This window comes from Panthera leo, chromosome B1 (assembly GCF_018350215.1).
Source record: "Panthera leo isolate Ple1 chromosome B1, P.leo_Ple1_pat1.1, whole genome shotgun sequence".
Lineage (NCBI taxonomy): Eukaryota > Metazoa > Chordata > Mammalia > Carnivora > Felidae > Panthera > Panthera leo.
The window spans coordinates 125,619,062-125,634,003 of NC_056682.1; the positions used below are offsets into that span (position 1 = coordinate 125,619,062).

Here is a 14,942-nt window from a genome sequence, read left to right on the forward strand (position 1 = left end):
AAAACCCTTAAGTTGGTGAGATCCTAATGACATTTTAGAATGAGAGGAGGGAGGGATAGCCCAGTTTTATTAAGGAGAAAATATGTCAAAGTATAATTGAGTTCTTAGAACTGAGGATAATACTTGTCAGGAGCTAAGGACTCTAAGATTTGACGTTACCTTGGCTGCCACAGTCTGGTGGATGTTGATAGATGACACAGTACTTCTGGGGCAGAGACAAAGGACAGTTTGTTACAGCAATAACACTGTCCAGAGTTTTGTCGTTTTTGTGCCAGTTCACAAAACCCCAGTGCCAGAAGGGAGATGCAGAGAGGGTCAGATGATCTGTACACACTCAGTGGGTGCCTTCCAGGAAGGACCTCTGAGCTTGGAGAACATGGGTTTTTTTATAATGGGAAGTGGATGTGGTTGCCTTGTACTCCAGAGACCAGCACTATCGTTGCCTTCCAAGGTGATTGCTATACAATCGCCTTGAAGAGACATGCAGAAACATGAAAGATCCATGGAGAACTGTCTTCCAACAGTATATAAAATGTGTATATTATAAATTAAAGATGTATATATATTTATATATAAAAATATCAAGCAGCTGTTGTCATTCATTGAGTGTTAAATTAGGGTAGGCCATAGATTTAAGCTAACTTCTAGATTGTGTAGTATATTCATATATTAACCATAGATGAGGAAAAAAATCCTAAAGGAAAATCCTTCTCAAGTGGCCATCACAATTATACAGGAATTTGATATGTCCCTTATAACATCCACGTGAATGAATGGAAAGATATGAACTGGACAATGTATATTTTAATTGGTTTATATTTGGCTAAACCAGAAAATTCAAATTATTGATGTCAGACTAGAAAGAGGTTTCAAGTAGTATGTTTAAAAAGGTCTTTATCTTTGCCCTATTCTTGTGCTACAATGTCAACAGTGATTGGAACGAGAAGATAAGTGGCAGGCAAATCAGTTCTACAGAGGATGAAAGACTAGAAGAGATAGCCTATACTTGGAGAAAAGACAGTGTTAAGAAATACATACCCTGAAATTTTCTCTGCAACTGTTAAGGTGAAATTAAATAACCAAATGTAAATTTCTGTACATATGTTCAAAAGCCATTGCTGCAACCACAAAACTGTAGAGACTTAGCCTAAGAGCCTTTCATGTTATGAATACACAGGGTAGTTAGCTTTAACAAATAACTTATCCTCCTTGGGGCTTCATTGCCTCATTTTATAAAGGAAATGCTTTATATTATCTCCATCTTCCTCTGTAACTCAAGCCTGCAATAACATTTATAAATAATTATTTGATTGAGAACAACCTAAGGCAACAATTTTGTTAGGCATTGATATAACTATGTATTCCAAATCAAGGAAAATAGGAGCCCTGCTATGCTGCCTACTTGCGTATGATATTCACTTCCAGATGCCTTACTTTAGTGAAGACATAGGAACACCAATGGACATCTATATAACGATGAAGGTAGAAATATAGGGAGATATCTGGAAACCATGCTTTTCTAGTTAAAAAACTGAGAATGTTTGGTCTAAAATAAAGAAGACTTTCTAGAGGCATCATAGCAATCTCTAAATATTTGAAAGGCTCTTATGCTGAAGTGGAGAGAAAGCAGGCCAAAGATATGTGGAAAGAAGGATCAGGAAGACAAATTGTATTTCTCCTAAGAACGTTTTGTAGGTTTGAATCGATAATATGTGAGGTGACCCTCAATAGTAGTGGAGCACCATTTTGAATGTGTCTACAGCACCAGCCACAAGCCAGCATATTGTAGACAGGCTCCTACTTTGTATGGAAGGTGGTGCTTGTTGACCCCAGGGGTCCTGCCTCCTCTGAAACACTCAGCTCATGATCTCTTATCCACACTATTCTGACAGAGTAGTTTTGAGTATTGTGTTGAGAAGGCATTGGCGTTAGTCCCCACGCTAACACTTGTTAGTTTTAAGACTTTGGGCAGTCTGCCCCATGCTTTGGGACTACTTGCTCACATATCAGCTTTGGGTTAATTTATCCATTTATTTGTTGATTACAATCTTGTTAGGGAAATGACTGAAGAAAGTTAAAAAAAAAAAAACGTGGAAATAAAGAATTTGGATCTTTGGGGCATTTGGGTGGCTCAGTCAGCTAAGAGTCGAACTTCAGCTCAGGTCATGATCTCACAGTCTGTGAGCTCGAGCCCCACGTTGAGCTCTGTGCTGACAGCTCAGAGCCTGGAGCCTGCTTCAGATTCTGTGTCTCCCTCTCTCTGCCCCTCCCTTGCTCTCACTCTGTCTCTTTCTCAAAAATAAATAAACATTAAAAAAAAATTAGATCTTTGAGGTTCTTTCCACCCCAATTCTCTGAGTATGAAGTATACAAGTAGAAATATTTCATTTTAAATTCTAGAACTATAGAACACAGTTCTGTATTCTGCCTGGTCATATGTGAAACAATGAATCTGCTTTACTAGCCTGAATTATCCCTGAAAGTCATCTGGAAGAAATTTAGCTCTAGGGTGTCCTTACTCTGAAGTGATTTTTTTTTTTTGAAGTATTTTTCAAGTTAGGTCCTAAAAATAAATTAAAAGTATTTAAAACCCTGTGAGAGTAATGGCAAGTATTATCAGAAAAGATGGTTGTGGGGTCATCAGGCTGGCTCAGTCAGTTGAGCATCTGACTCTTGATTTCAGCTCATGTCATGATCTCACAGTTCATGGTATTGAGCCCCACATTGGACTTTGAGCTGACAACACAGAGCCTGCTTGGGCTTCTCTCTCTCCCCTTCTCTCTGGCCCTGCCTCTCTTTCTCTCTCTCAATAAATAAATTGCTCCTTCTCTCTCTCAAATAAATAAATAAAGTTAATTTTTTAATTAAAAAAAAAAAAAGAAAGGATGGTTGTGTAACCTCATAAGGACTCTATTCCTTTCTGTTCCATCCTGAAGGTATCTGCACATGAATTCAAAGAAAATTACCAAAGGCAGGTCTGTCTGTGTCTGGGGGAAGGGGATCAAAGAGACACTGGCAAATTCACTGTTATCATAAATTTCTCCAGTCTTGAAGATGAAAGTATTGGTATAAAGGACATATCTTCCCATATAATTCTGCCTCTGCACCCTCCCCCACCCCCGCAAAAATCCCAAGAAGAAACAATTTGCACAACTTCAGATCTAAAATCTCAATGAATACATAGTACATACATGCTATGGAAATGTCACTCATGCCAATCTCTGCTCTTCTTCTAGGCCACCCATGGAAGACACTCAGACACTCTTGACCCCTGTGGTGAGCTGTGGGCCTCCGGGAGCCCTGCTGACCCGCCCCGTCATCCTCACTATGCATCACTGTGCAGATCCCAATACTGAGGACTGGAAGATACAGCTCAAGAACCAGGCAGCACAGGGGCAGTGGGAGGTGAGCTTCTGTTGGGATAAAGATGGAACACAAGAGCAATTCATTTAGATAAACTGGAGTAATTATGGGAAAGTTTTTGTTTTTAAAGCAGAACATGAATGGAATTTTAGCTTATACTCAAAAAGACAGAGGCAGAGAGTGTGAGAAGGAAGGAAGAAGGAAAGACTAGTTCTTGAATGCTTTAGCTACTGATGGGTAGTCCCAGTGAAAATGATGGTCAAGCATTGGCTAACTTCTAAGGAAAGTACACTTGAGAGTCTTGCACAAGTCCCCCTTGGAACATACATACAGTGTATTGGGAAGGGATATATATATATATATATATATATATATATATATATATATATATATATATATTTAAATTTGCAGGTAAAGAAACATTGCAACTGGGTCAGAAAATGGTAGGCATTGTAGACATATACCCGGAATATAGTTCTTCTGACCTTAACTTGGGGAAACAGAAAAACAATGCATTCCTGAAGCTCCACTAGAATGAAGAACACCTGTGACATCTTGGCTATGTGTGTCTGTTGCCATCACAACCTGTTAAGGACAGTGCCTTAAACAGATCCTGTTCTTTTCAGCAGAATCCTTCCATCAGCACCTGAAGTTACATGCAAAAGAATTTGTTATACCATGACCACTTTATACCTAATACCTTAAAAAAAAAAAAAAAAGCTTGCATGTTTTCATTATTATCCCTTGGAAAGACAGTACCTGTTGTTTAAATGGAAAATAGCCATATTAAAAATCACATTTTAGAGTATTCTTGAGAAAGCATATTTCAGGAATATATCAAAAAATGTCTAATAGTTTTGAAAGCTACCACTGTATTTTGTGTCACCATTACAAAATATCCAATCCATAAATATTATATACATTGTGATTACTTATGGTATTTTTCTTTTAGGAAAGAAATTTTCAGAAAAAAATGTATGTGAAGATTCAGATTCAAGCCTTCAGTATTTTAGGGAAAAGTAGTGTTTGAGTTAGAAGGGTATCCCAGGGATACCCTTTCTGTGGTCATGTTCCCTTGGCCACATGATGGGATCACTCCTTGCCAGAGGGCTGAAAGTCCAGGACTGAAGTCTAGGGGTAAACTTTATGTTGAGTTATGACCAGACTTAACCAGATTTAACCTCAATTCCATTTAAGCTTGAAATGATTTATCTCAAAAACATCCCAACGTCTTAATCTCAAGTGATCCTAAACTGTGTGCACAATTCTCTGTTTAATGCCCTAATACGATGTCTATTTATGGACTTGAGTAATGATAACAGTAGCAAGAACAATAAAATGAAATAAAGAGACAAGAAGAGTAAAACAGGGCAATGCTTAAGAATACACTCTTACACTGGTGAGGTTGTGGAGAAACAGGAACCCTCTTGCACTCTTGGTGGGAATGCAAACTGGTGCAGCCGCTCTGGAAAACAGTGTGGAGGCTCCTCAAAAAAATAAAAATAGAACTACCCTATGACCCAGCAATAGCACTGCTATGAATCTCCCCAAGGGATACAGGAGTGCTGATGCATGGGGGCACATGTACCCCAATGTTTATGGCAGCACTTTCAACAATAGCCAAATTATGGAAAGAGCCTAAATGTCCATCAACTGATGAATGGTAAAGAAGATGTGGTTTACATATACAATGGAATACTACTTGGCAATGAGAAAGAATGAAATCTGGCCATTTGCAGCAATGTGGATGGAACTGGAGAGTATTATGCTAAGTGAAATAAGCCAGGCAGAGCAAGACAGATACCATATGTTTTCACTCATATGTGGATCTTGAGAAACGTAACAAAAGACCATGGGGGAGGGGGAGGGGGGGAGGGAGTGGGGGAGGGGTTACAGAGAGGGAGGGAGGCAAACCATAAGAGACTCTTAAGGACTGAAAACAAACCAAGGGTAGATGGGGGGGGGGGGAGAGGGGAAAGTGGATGATGGGCAGGGAGAAGGGCACTTGTTGGGATGAGCACTGGGTGTTGTATGGAAACCAATTTGACAATAAATTATGCTTAAAAAAAAAAAGAATACACTCTTATACCTGTGGCAGGGACGTGGAGCATCTATTCCTGACTGTATCTTACTGGAGGCTTTCTGTAACATGCTCATTGGATGATATTTGAGGCTTACCCTCACCTTGCTGGGGGGTGGGGGGGAGCACTTCTTTCCATGTGTCCTTTCGGGGCTAAAATAAACCTGAAGGTGCTGAATTTCTCTCTTTGCCAGTTCAGTGTAAGTTTTATCTTGGAGTACAGGTTCAGATGAAGAAATAATTTCATGAATGGTATTCAACCCAACTCCTACTATAGCTCAGTTGATGTTGTAAGATCTAACTAATAAACAACCACCCCAGGCGGCTACTTCTTTCATATCGTTGAGACTCAATTTATGATGACACAGCCATTCATTTTTTGGACAAAAACCCATTTGCTCACCATGAGCCAGGCCCACTGAGCTATAGTGGGAATCAAAGCAGACACAGTTCCTGCCTCTGTGAAGATTAAGTAGCCTAGTGCAGAGGCAGAATCATGCCCACATGTGTATTTTATCTCACTCATATGAAGTTTTCTTTTAAATTTGAATTAATTAAAAGTTGGAAAATTTCACATAAAACTTTGAACTTCCAGTGTGTCTTGAAAGATTCCAGGCTGTTTTCTCACTGGGCCTACATTCCTGCATAGCTGTGATGAGCTGAAACAAGTGGGAACCGAGCTCTTTAGACAGACTTGTGCTCTGCTTTACCAGAATCTCCTCCACTCCCTATTGTCTTCTGCCTTACTTGCCGCACTTATTCCTAATACCTGGCTGCCCTGGGAGGCATGCGGAATTATGACCCTTAGGTTATGAGTCCTACACTTGGTCTTTCAGATGATTTCTTCCGTGGCCTCAGTCATTCAGATAAATCAAAACTTGGTTGAGTTAGTAACTGTTTTAACAATACTCATCACTTGTATTTATTTTTACTTCTTGCTAAATATTTTCAAAAACTAGAAGGATAGGCTCTGTAACCAGAGAGATGTGTCTTAAAGGCATTGAGTTTACTATGTTGTACTTTCCGTGGAGTCCAGTAACCCAGGTTATTGAGGAAAAGCAGTGTATCTTTTTGAAAAGTAATTGGTGGGTGAGTTTGGAAGAACACAGTAGAATGGTATTGTGTAATTCTTTAATCTCTCTAAATCTTTTCAAACCCCTAGATTTTGGGGGGAAAACCTATTACACTATCATGACATTGAAATAAAACAGTACTTTTGGAAACAATAAGAAACTTAGAGATTAAAACATTACATTCTCAATAAATAAATAAATAAATAAAACATTAAATTCTCAGACATAAGTAATAAACTCAGGTACACTGAAATTAGGAGGATAACTAATGGATTTCTTTTGGAATTTTATGTTGATTCCAGTGAGGTAGATTCTCAGATCAAAAACGCTAACTAGAGGGCCATCGAAATAAAGAATATTGGCAGTATGAAGGCAAGGGGACGTAAAGGAGAGAATGATTAAGAATGGAAAAAGAGCTACATTAAAGCCTGAGAGTGACAAAAACAACTCCCCCCCCCCAAAAAAAAAAAAAAAAAACAAGAAAAGGATGAGCAAACCTTAGCAGAAGAGGTCCTGTTCTATCTGCCATACTGGCCACCATCATGGCGGCCAGCAGAACCCACAGTAGCTCAACCACAGCTCCTTCCTTCTTGTCCTGCAGGATGTGGTTGTGGTTGGGGAGGAAAACTTCACTACCCCCTGCTACATTCAGCTGGATGCAGAGGCTTGCCACCTCCTCACAGAGAACCTAAGCACCTACGCCCTGGTGGGGCAGTCCACCACCAAAGCTGCCGCAAAGCGCCTGAAGCTAGCCATCTTTGGACCACTCTGCTGCTCGTCTCTGGAGTACAGTGTTCGAGTCTACTGTCTGGATGACACCCAGGATGCCATGAAGGTAAATCTCTCCTGACTGACCCTCCTTCTTTCCCTTGGCACTGAAGCCAAGGTTTGGTGTGGCGGCGCCCACCCAGAGACCATGTGTATGTGTTTGTGCACCTCAGTGCGCAGACACAAGTATCCGGCCCCAAAAGATGCAGTTTAAAAAAAATAAGAAACATTTCTCTGAGGCCATGCTGATAAATGAGTGGTTTTCCATTGTGCTGATTCCTCCCAAGGGCTACTTTTGTTTACCTTCCTTGATTTCCTTTAATGAAAAATTTAGAAGAAGTAGGAGAATTTGGCAACGAGACGTAGATGGTAAATAATCTGCTTCCATGTTTATCTCAGCTGTGTGCTTCCTATAAAAGGAATTGGCGTAATTGCTCACACTGTATGTTCCTCTTGTGTGCCACTTCATTTATATGCTTTCCCATTCTTTTTATGAGGACTGTGAGAAAGAGGGTTAGCATTTGACAACAGGCTGCTGCTTTGCAGAATAAATGAGCTTAATTCCTGGTGCTATTATTGCAATTCATTTTATCCCATTTGAAGCTTTAAAGGATATCGTAAGTGCCTTTGAAGAAGTTATGATCTGGAAGGAGGCATAAAAGAAGTCTGCCAAGGACTGGGAGACAAGTCTGAGTCTGATAAATGCTATAGATGAATGCAGGTTCTGTGGGAGTTCAGGAGGGGGGAGGGGATTATATTATTTTGAGGAGATCTGACAAGGAGCTAACATTTGAATTGGGCCCAAATGAAAGGTAGAGTTTCACCAGCATAGTGGTAAAAAATACAAACTTTCTAGGTGAAGGGAACAGCACGAAGAAACACAGGACAGTAAATACAGGTTCCATACTAGCATATTATTTCCAGTAAGCCTCAAATGACAGGTAAGAGTTTTATTGAGATGGACTTCAACTTCCAGAGAGAGGAGTTGCGATTCAGTGTCTTGAGTTATTGGAGAGGAAGTGGAGAGATTGAAACCAACAAAAGACATGATCAGAAATATATGTTAGAAATATTAGTGCGAAGGGTCACCTGGACGGCTCAGTCCATTTAGCATCTAACTCTTGATTTCCACTCTGGTCATGATCTCACCAACCATGAGATCGAGCCCCAAGTCAGGCTCTGTGATGACAGTGTGGAGCCTACTAACGATTCTCTGTCTCTCCCCTTCCTTCCCCCACTGTCCCTCTCTCACTCTCTCTCTCAAAATAGATAAATAAAACTTAAAAAAAAAAAAAAAAAGAAATATTAGTCTGACATCAGCAGAAAGATAGAGTCAAGAAGAAAAGCATGGTAGATCTGGGCTGATAGCAGAAGAGTGAGGAGAGGGGAACAGGTGTGGAAGGTCCTGTTCAAGTAACTCCTGTCGGACCTGGTGACCAGCAATGAATGGAGCAGAAGATCCAGTCTGCCTCTCAGTAATAGTAACACACCTAGGGGGCAGGTAGCTTTGGGGTGTGGCTCTGGTGACTTTACTTTCGGAATATTGAGTTAGAGGTATGAATTAGACATCAGGACAAAGATGCCCAAGGGACAGTTAGAAATGTGTGTGTGACTCTCTGGACAGAGAGCAGACCCTGAAGTAGAGACTCAGGAACCGACTCTACAATACTCATATTTGTCATCCCTGTGATCAGGGAGACTATCAAGGGAGAGCAGAGAGATACGTTAAACGACATTGTTAAAAATAACACGCATTACTGACAACTTCCTATGTGCTGGGCATGGTTCTAAATGTTTATTAACTCATTTAATCTTCACAACAACCCTGTATGATACCATTAACCCCATTTTTTCAGACGTTCAATTGAGGGCACAGAAAAATTAAGCGATTTGCTCTAGGTCACACAGCTGTTGAGTGGAGAGAGCAGGCTTCACACCTGAGCAGGGGACTGCAGTCTAGGCTTCGCCCCTAATGTGGGTTGTTGGAGGAGCCACACCCTAGAAAACAGAGACCAAGGGGAGCCCTGCCATTGCCGGGGGTGAGGAAGGGAAGCCAGCAGAGGAGCTATTCAAGGATGAGCACCCAGGGGAGGAAAAGGAGAAGTGGGAGAAAATGTGTCAAGGAAAAAACCAGGGGAAGAATTTTTGTTGTTGTTGAAATTTCAAAGTATTTCCTTCTGGAGTTTCCATCCAGAAAGTAGTTCTGGGTCATGAAACCTGAGTGTTGCAGGTTGGGTCCATGGAGGGGATGAGACACGGGATATGTTTTTGATGGCTGACCTTGTAGGAGTTTCTGATGCTGAATAAATGATGTGAACATGCAGCTGTAGTGTGAAACTTATGGTTCTTTTATATTCCTTGCAGATGTGATACTTCTGACACACTGTCAGGGTGGAAATCATCCTAGGCTTAAATTCTTTCACGGGGAAAACTATTTGTAGGGAGCCATGGGATCTGATTAAGGCCCGTCTTGTAACAATTCTCGGAAAAACCATTGTCAAAAGCATGCCATAGAAGATCTACATCATACTTGAAATGTTTGATACACATATTTTATATTCATACACATAGTTCTTATACTTAGGACCTTTCTTGACCTTTCTTCCCAACAGAAACATGCAAATCCATGCCAAAAAAGTAATAATTCAGTAAAACTATTTTAATTGTTTTAATTAGTGGAAAGAGATGCAAATGGTCAACACTGAGAAAGATTGACAAACAGGATTAAGCAGTAAAAACAACACCAAGAGCAGTTTGAATCATGGTCAGTGCTTTCCAAATAGACATTTACGAATTCTCAGTAGCTGGGGATCCAGCACTTAGCCTGAAACAAATATGAATAATGGATAAGGCTTTCTTGCACCTCATGGCCTTTTAATAATGCAGAAATACCAAAATCCTAGTTATAGGTAAAGGGTCTATCCAACATACTGAAGAGACAATTAGTTCAGTCCCAGCAACACTGCCTAACACCCACGCTTGAATTGGAACCTTGGGGCTCATTTTCAGAAAGGCCCTTTGTTACCTGAATTCTGCCTTCTTGGCACCCTGCCTGCTGGTGTTCCCCAGCAGTCTCTGCCCTCTCCCTGCTTCTGTAACCATTGTTGCCCATAAATACTCTCTTCTGCATCGCCCTTTCCAAACACCTCCTCCTGCTGCTGGCCCACCCGCTCCCCACTCACACCCTTCCTAAGTCAGTAGTTCTGCATCCCACATATATAGGAATCAGTTGGGGAGCTTTAAAAAAAGACTTGCTCCGGGGGTGCCTGGTGGTTCAGTTGGTTAAGCGTCCGACTCTTGATTTGGGCTCAGGTTATGATCTCATGATTTGTGAGCCCCACATCAGGCTCCATCCTGGCAGTGCGGAGCCTGCTTGGGATACTCTCTGTCCCTCTCTCTCTGCCCCTCCAGTGCTCGCTCTCTCTCTCGAAATAAATAAACTTAAAAAAAAAATAAAAAAAAAAGACTCACTCTGGGGTCCCAACCCAAAGGCTCTGATCTAATTGGTCTGGGTATTGGGGTTTTTCTTTCAATACTCCCTGGGTTATTCTGTTGTGCAGCCAAGATTAAGAACTATTATCCTAAACACTTCCATGGATCTTTTTGGAACTTTAATCCTCCTAAGAACAAACTCTCCTACACCCTTTGAATCATCCTCTCCACTCTTCATTCACCTACTCACATTAAGGGCAACTGGATCTTCCCCATCACATGGCATCCCTCATATTCTCCATGGTGAAGACCACACCCTCTAAGTAACCACAAGGCATAAAGGAAGAGTTCCAGTACTTCTCCTACCCCATGATCACTTCTGGGGCATTGTTCTGCTCGTAGGGTTGACTTTTTCTACTGCTATTCTCATTCTGTTACTCTGTTACTCATGACCTATTTCTGTTCCTTAGCCCCCAATCTCCTGGTACCTATCTCCAGCCTAGCAGTACCTGCCTCATGGTCTTTCTTCCCACTCATTTTATTCCTATCAATCTCTCAGATTCAAAGTCACCACTAATCACAGTTTTTTGCCCAAAGTTATTCTGGTAACCTTGACATCATCCCACATTATCTGTCCGCCGGTTTAGGCATGCTGTGGATTTCACCCTCATTAACATCTCCACCTGCCAAGATCTCCACCTGCGAAGCTCCATGTTTCTGACCACAATATCTGACCTTCCATCTCTCGAACACAAAGGGCATGCAGGCCACCTTTGGTTCTTAAGGAAGACCTCCCTCAAACTCCTCTGGTGGCCTGGTTCACAGACCCTCCTCTGTTCTTACCCAGATCTCCAGGGAACTCACCTGCACTCTAAATCTCTTGCCAACTGGAGCTACAGTAGATTTTTCTGATTCCACAGCTAAAGATGACTGCCCCTGAACAAGCCCTCCCATTCTCCCTCCAGGTTGTTGAGTTGCTCTGAAAATGATAGATTTCTGCTTGAGTCTCTGCTGCTCTCAAGATGGCTGCCCTAAGCTTTCCCTTTCTGCTTGTCCACACTCCTTTCATTTATCCCTTCTTGACTCACCACTTTTCACATAGCGCTTCTTCCAAGTCTTCCCTGCTCTCTCCAAGTCCCTGATTATATGGCAACCCTTCCGTCCTTTGCAGTGACCCGACTCCTACTGCACCACTCAAGGGACACTCCCTTAGCTCCTGTCCTTTACTCTTCAAACCTTTTATTTCAACCTCCCTTTATCCCATCTGGGCTCTGATGAAAAGGAGCTCTGCTTCCTTGTTTGTGCTTTAATCCAACTCCTCTACCCCTGTCCATCTCCAGCACAGCAAATGGTGCCCTAAAGTGGGTCTCCCCAGACTTGATATTTTCTTATAGCTACCACTGTGTGCTGGGGATTTCTCCTGAATGGCAGAAGCCCTCCCAGAATGTTGGACTGGGTCAGAGAGGGAGCTCAGCAGAGGACATTCTCAGGGGTTCAGAACTCTACAGTCTGGAGAGCTATTAGAGAAAACTGTAGCTGGATGTCTGGAAGTGAACATATCTAGAATATTAGTTCCCACTCTTTTATCATATGTGCTTATACTGTCTATGTGGATGGGGAGCAAAAAAAAAAAAAAAAAAAAAAGGAGACCACCACATCAGTCAGTCTCAAGCAACCCTGATGCATCCTTTCATGTCCCCACCTAGCTCTTTGAGTTCGGTAGCCTTGGTGACAATTTCCCTGAGTTTTGTTAAGCCCACAGCAGAAATGGTCACCTGAAGCTTAAAAGCTGTGTTTAACAATTCAGAAGCATTGCTGAGAATCAGGATGCTAGAGGTGAGTCCCAGAGTAAAAGTCAAGGCTGCTGGGAGACAGGGGGTTCTTTCATGTACCTTTCAGGTGGATTTTTCTCCCGTGCAAGTGCTCAAAGGAACAGGGAGAGCAATGTGCAGGTTGAATTCATGTAGAGAGACAAAGATGCTATGAACTGTGAAAATGGCTTAGAGGCAATTCTGTGCCCACACAGAGAGGTCCCGTCTATTGCAAAGATTGAGTTGGGCCACAGATCAGTTTTTCTGTTTCCCTCCTCTTCACGTGATTAAAGTAATGATATTGGTGTTTTCCTCCCATTATTTACAGAGACTTAAATCCTCATATCAAAAGACCAGAAATTAGGGGCACCTGAGTGGCTTAGTCTGTTAACCATCTGACTCTGGCTCAGGCCATGATCTCACGGTTTGTGGGTTCGAGCCCCATGTCAGGCTCTGTGCTGACAACTCAGAGCCTAGAGCTGCTTCAGATTCTGTGTCTCCCTCTCTTTCTGCCCCTCCCCCATTTGCACTCTCTCTTTCTCAAATATAAATAAACATTAAAAATTTTTTCTTAAAAGACCAGAAAATAATAGAGAACAAGATGATATTTGGGTAAGTTTTAAAACACGGAGAAGTCCACAACTATGTGGAAATAAATCATTTCTGTCCCACTGTCCTGAATTACAATTCTGAAAATACAATTTCTGAGAGATTTATACTAAACCCTGAGATTCAGAACCTAAAAGAAGAGTTATTTGTATACATTATGGGCCACATATGATGCTTCTGGAATTTCTGACAAATGTATTTGACAAATGAATTTCTGACCAAATATGTAAATTAACATAAGCTGCTCGCTTCATGTAGTCATTTGGCATAGACTCTTGGGATTTCTTCAGCTTTCACATACCCCGATTCGGGCTGCGGTCTAGTATAGAAACTCTGTGAACTCTCATATTATGTGGAAAAGAAGAGAAAATGAAAGAAATACTGAAAATGAAAGGAAGTAGGAAATCTAGTCAAGGGCTATGCGATACTCAGTATCTTGGGCTGCAGTTGGAGACACTATCCTGGAAAAGCTTTTGTTTTCATCCTGGAACCTGGTGCCTTCCACTGTCCTTCTGACGCCCCCTCCACTGCAGCTGTGACCCCACACAACCCAGAACACCTCAAGCCTGTCTCTTCTGGGCTTATGAAGGCTGGCCCTCTGTTGAATTGGCCCCATTAGCCTTCTCTTTTCTTTCGGTTCCTTCAAACAACCTCAAAACTAACATGACCCATGTTTATACTTTCAGGATGCTGGCCTATGCAATTAAATTAACATATTTGTACATGTAACACAAATATTAGATAATACCAGAAAATGTAATAAAGTTACAAATGTGTTTTTCCTTTTTTCTTTTTTTTTTTTTCTTTCTGCTAAGTGTATGGAAGGAAATGTGGTGTGGTAGGGAAACTTGGGTGAGGCTGGCTAAGTCTCTTGGTTCTGCCCCTCCTCAGGTCTGTGGCTCTGGTCATTGAACTTGACCTCTTTAACAGTCATTTGCTGTACATCAGGCACCTTTACAAGATTCAAGGAGATCAAAGTTATTAAATTTCCTAGCACAAAACAGATATTTGATGATGTTCATTATCCCTAGATGGGCGTCTGGATATAACGGTATTTTAAAGATAATGGCTCAGTGAAGATATTAAATCTAATCATGATGTAATTGTGGGATGAGTTTCAGGTTTGTCATCAAGCTATTTGGCCAGCCATTAGGGACAGGGATCTTTTGGGTGAATCTAAATTTACTGAATCTTAATTACCTTCTCATGAGACTGGGCCCTGGCCCTATCATATATTTTAGAAATGACCTGCCACATTGAATTTATTTTTTGAGAAAGAGAAAGAAAAGAGAGAGAAGATGAAAGTCATTATAGGCAGTATAAAGGCCCCCAAAGATACCTGTACACAATATTCAGAACCTACAAATATGTTACCTTACATGGCTAAAGGGATGTCACAAATATGATTAAGGGTATGAACTTCAAGATGAAGAGATTATCCTGGATTTTCTGGGTGGGTCTAATCTAATTACATGGTGCTTAAAAGTGGGGAACTTCAGGGGGCACCTGAATGAATGGCTTGGTCAGTTGAGTGTCCGACTTCGACTCAGGTCATGATCTCAAGATTTGTGAGTTAGGTTTGTGAGTTTGAGCCCAGCTGGGCTTGCCGCTCTCAGCACAGAGCCTGCTTAGGATCTTTTGTTTCCGTCTCTCTGCCCCTCCCCCACTCGTGCTCTCTCTCCCTCAAAAAATAATAAACCATTAAAATTTTTTAAATGGTTTATTTATTATTGAGAGAGAGAGAGACGGAGCATGAACAAGGGAGGGGCAGAATTCACACAGAATTCACACAGAATGTGAAGCAGG

The 14,942-nt window shown here is 41.4% G+C and overlaps 1 protein-coding gene across 1 annotated transcript in view; it reads left to right on the forward strand.

Moving 5' to 3' along the window:
• Window positions 1–14,942, forward strand: part of UNC5C (unc-5 netrin receptor C) — a 154,794-nt gene that overhangs the window by 119,982 nt on the left and 19,870 nt on the right. The window contains exons 12-13 of the mRNA XM_042936698.1: window positions 3,237–3,405; window positions 7,118–7,351. Of these exons, the coding sequence (XP_042792632.1) occupies window positions 3,237–3,405; window positions 7,118–7,351 (403 nt within the window). The remainder of the gene's footprint in view (window positions 1–3,236; window positions 3,406–7,117; window positions 7,352–14,942) is intronic.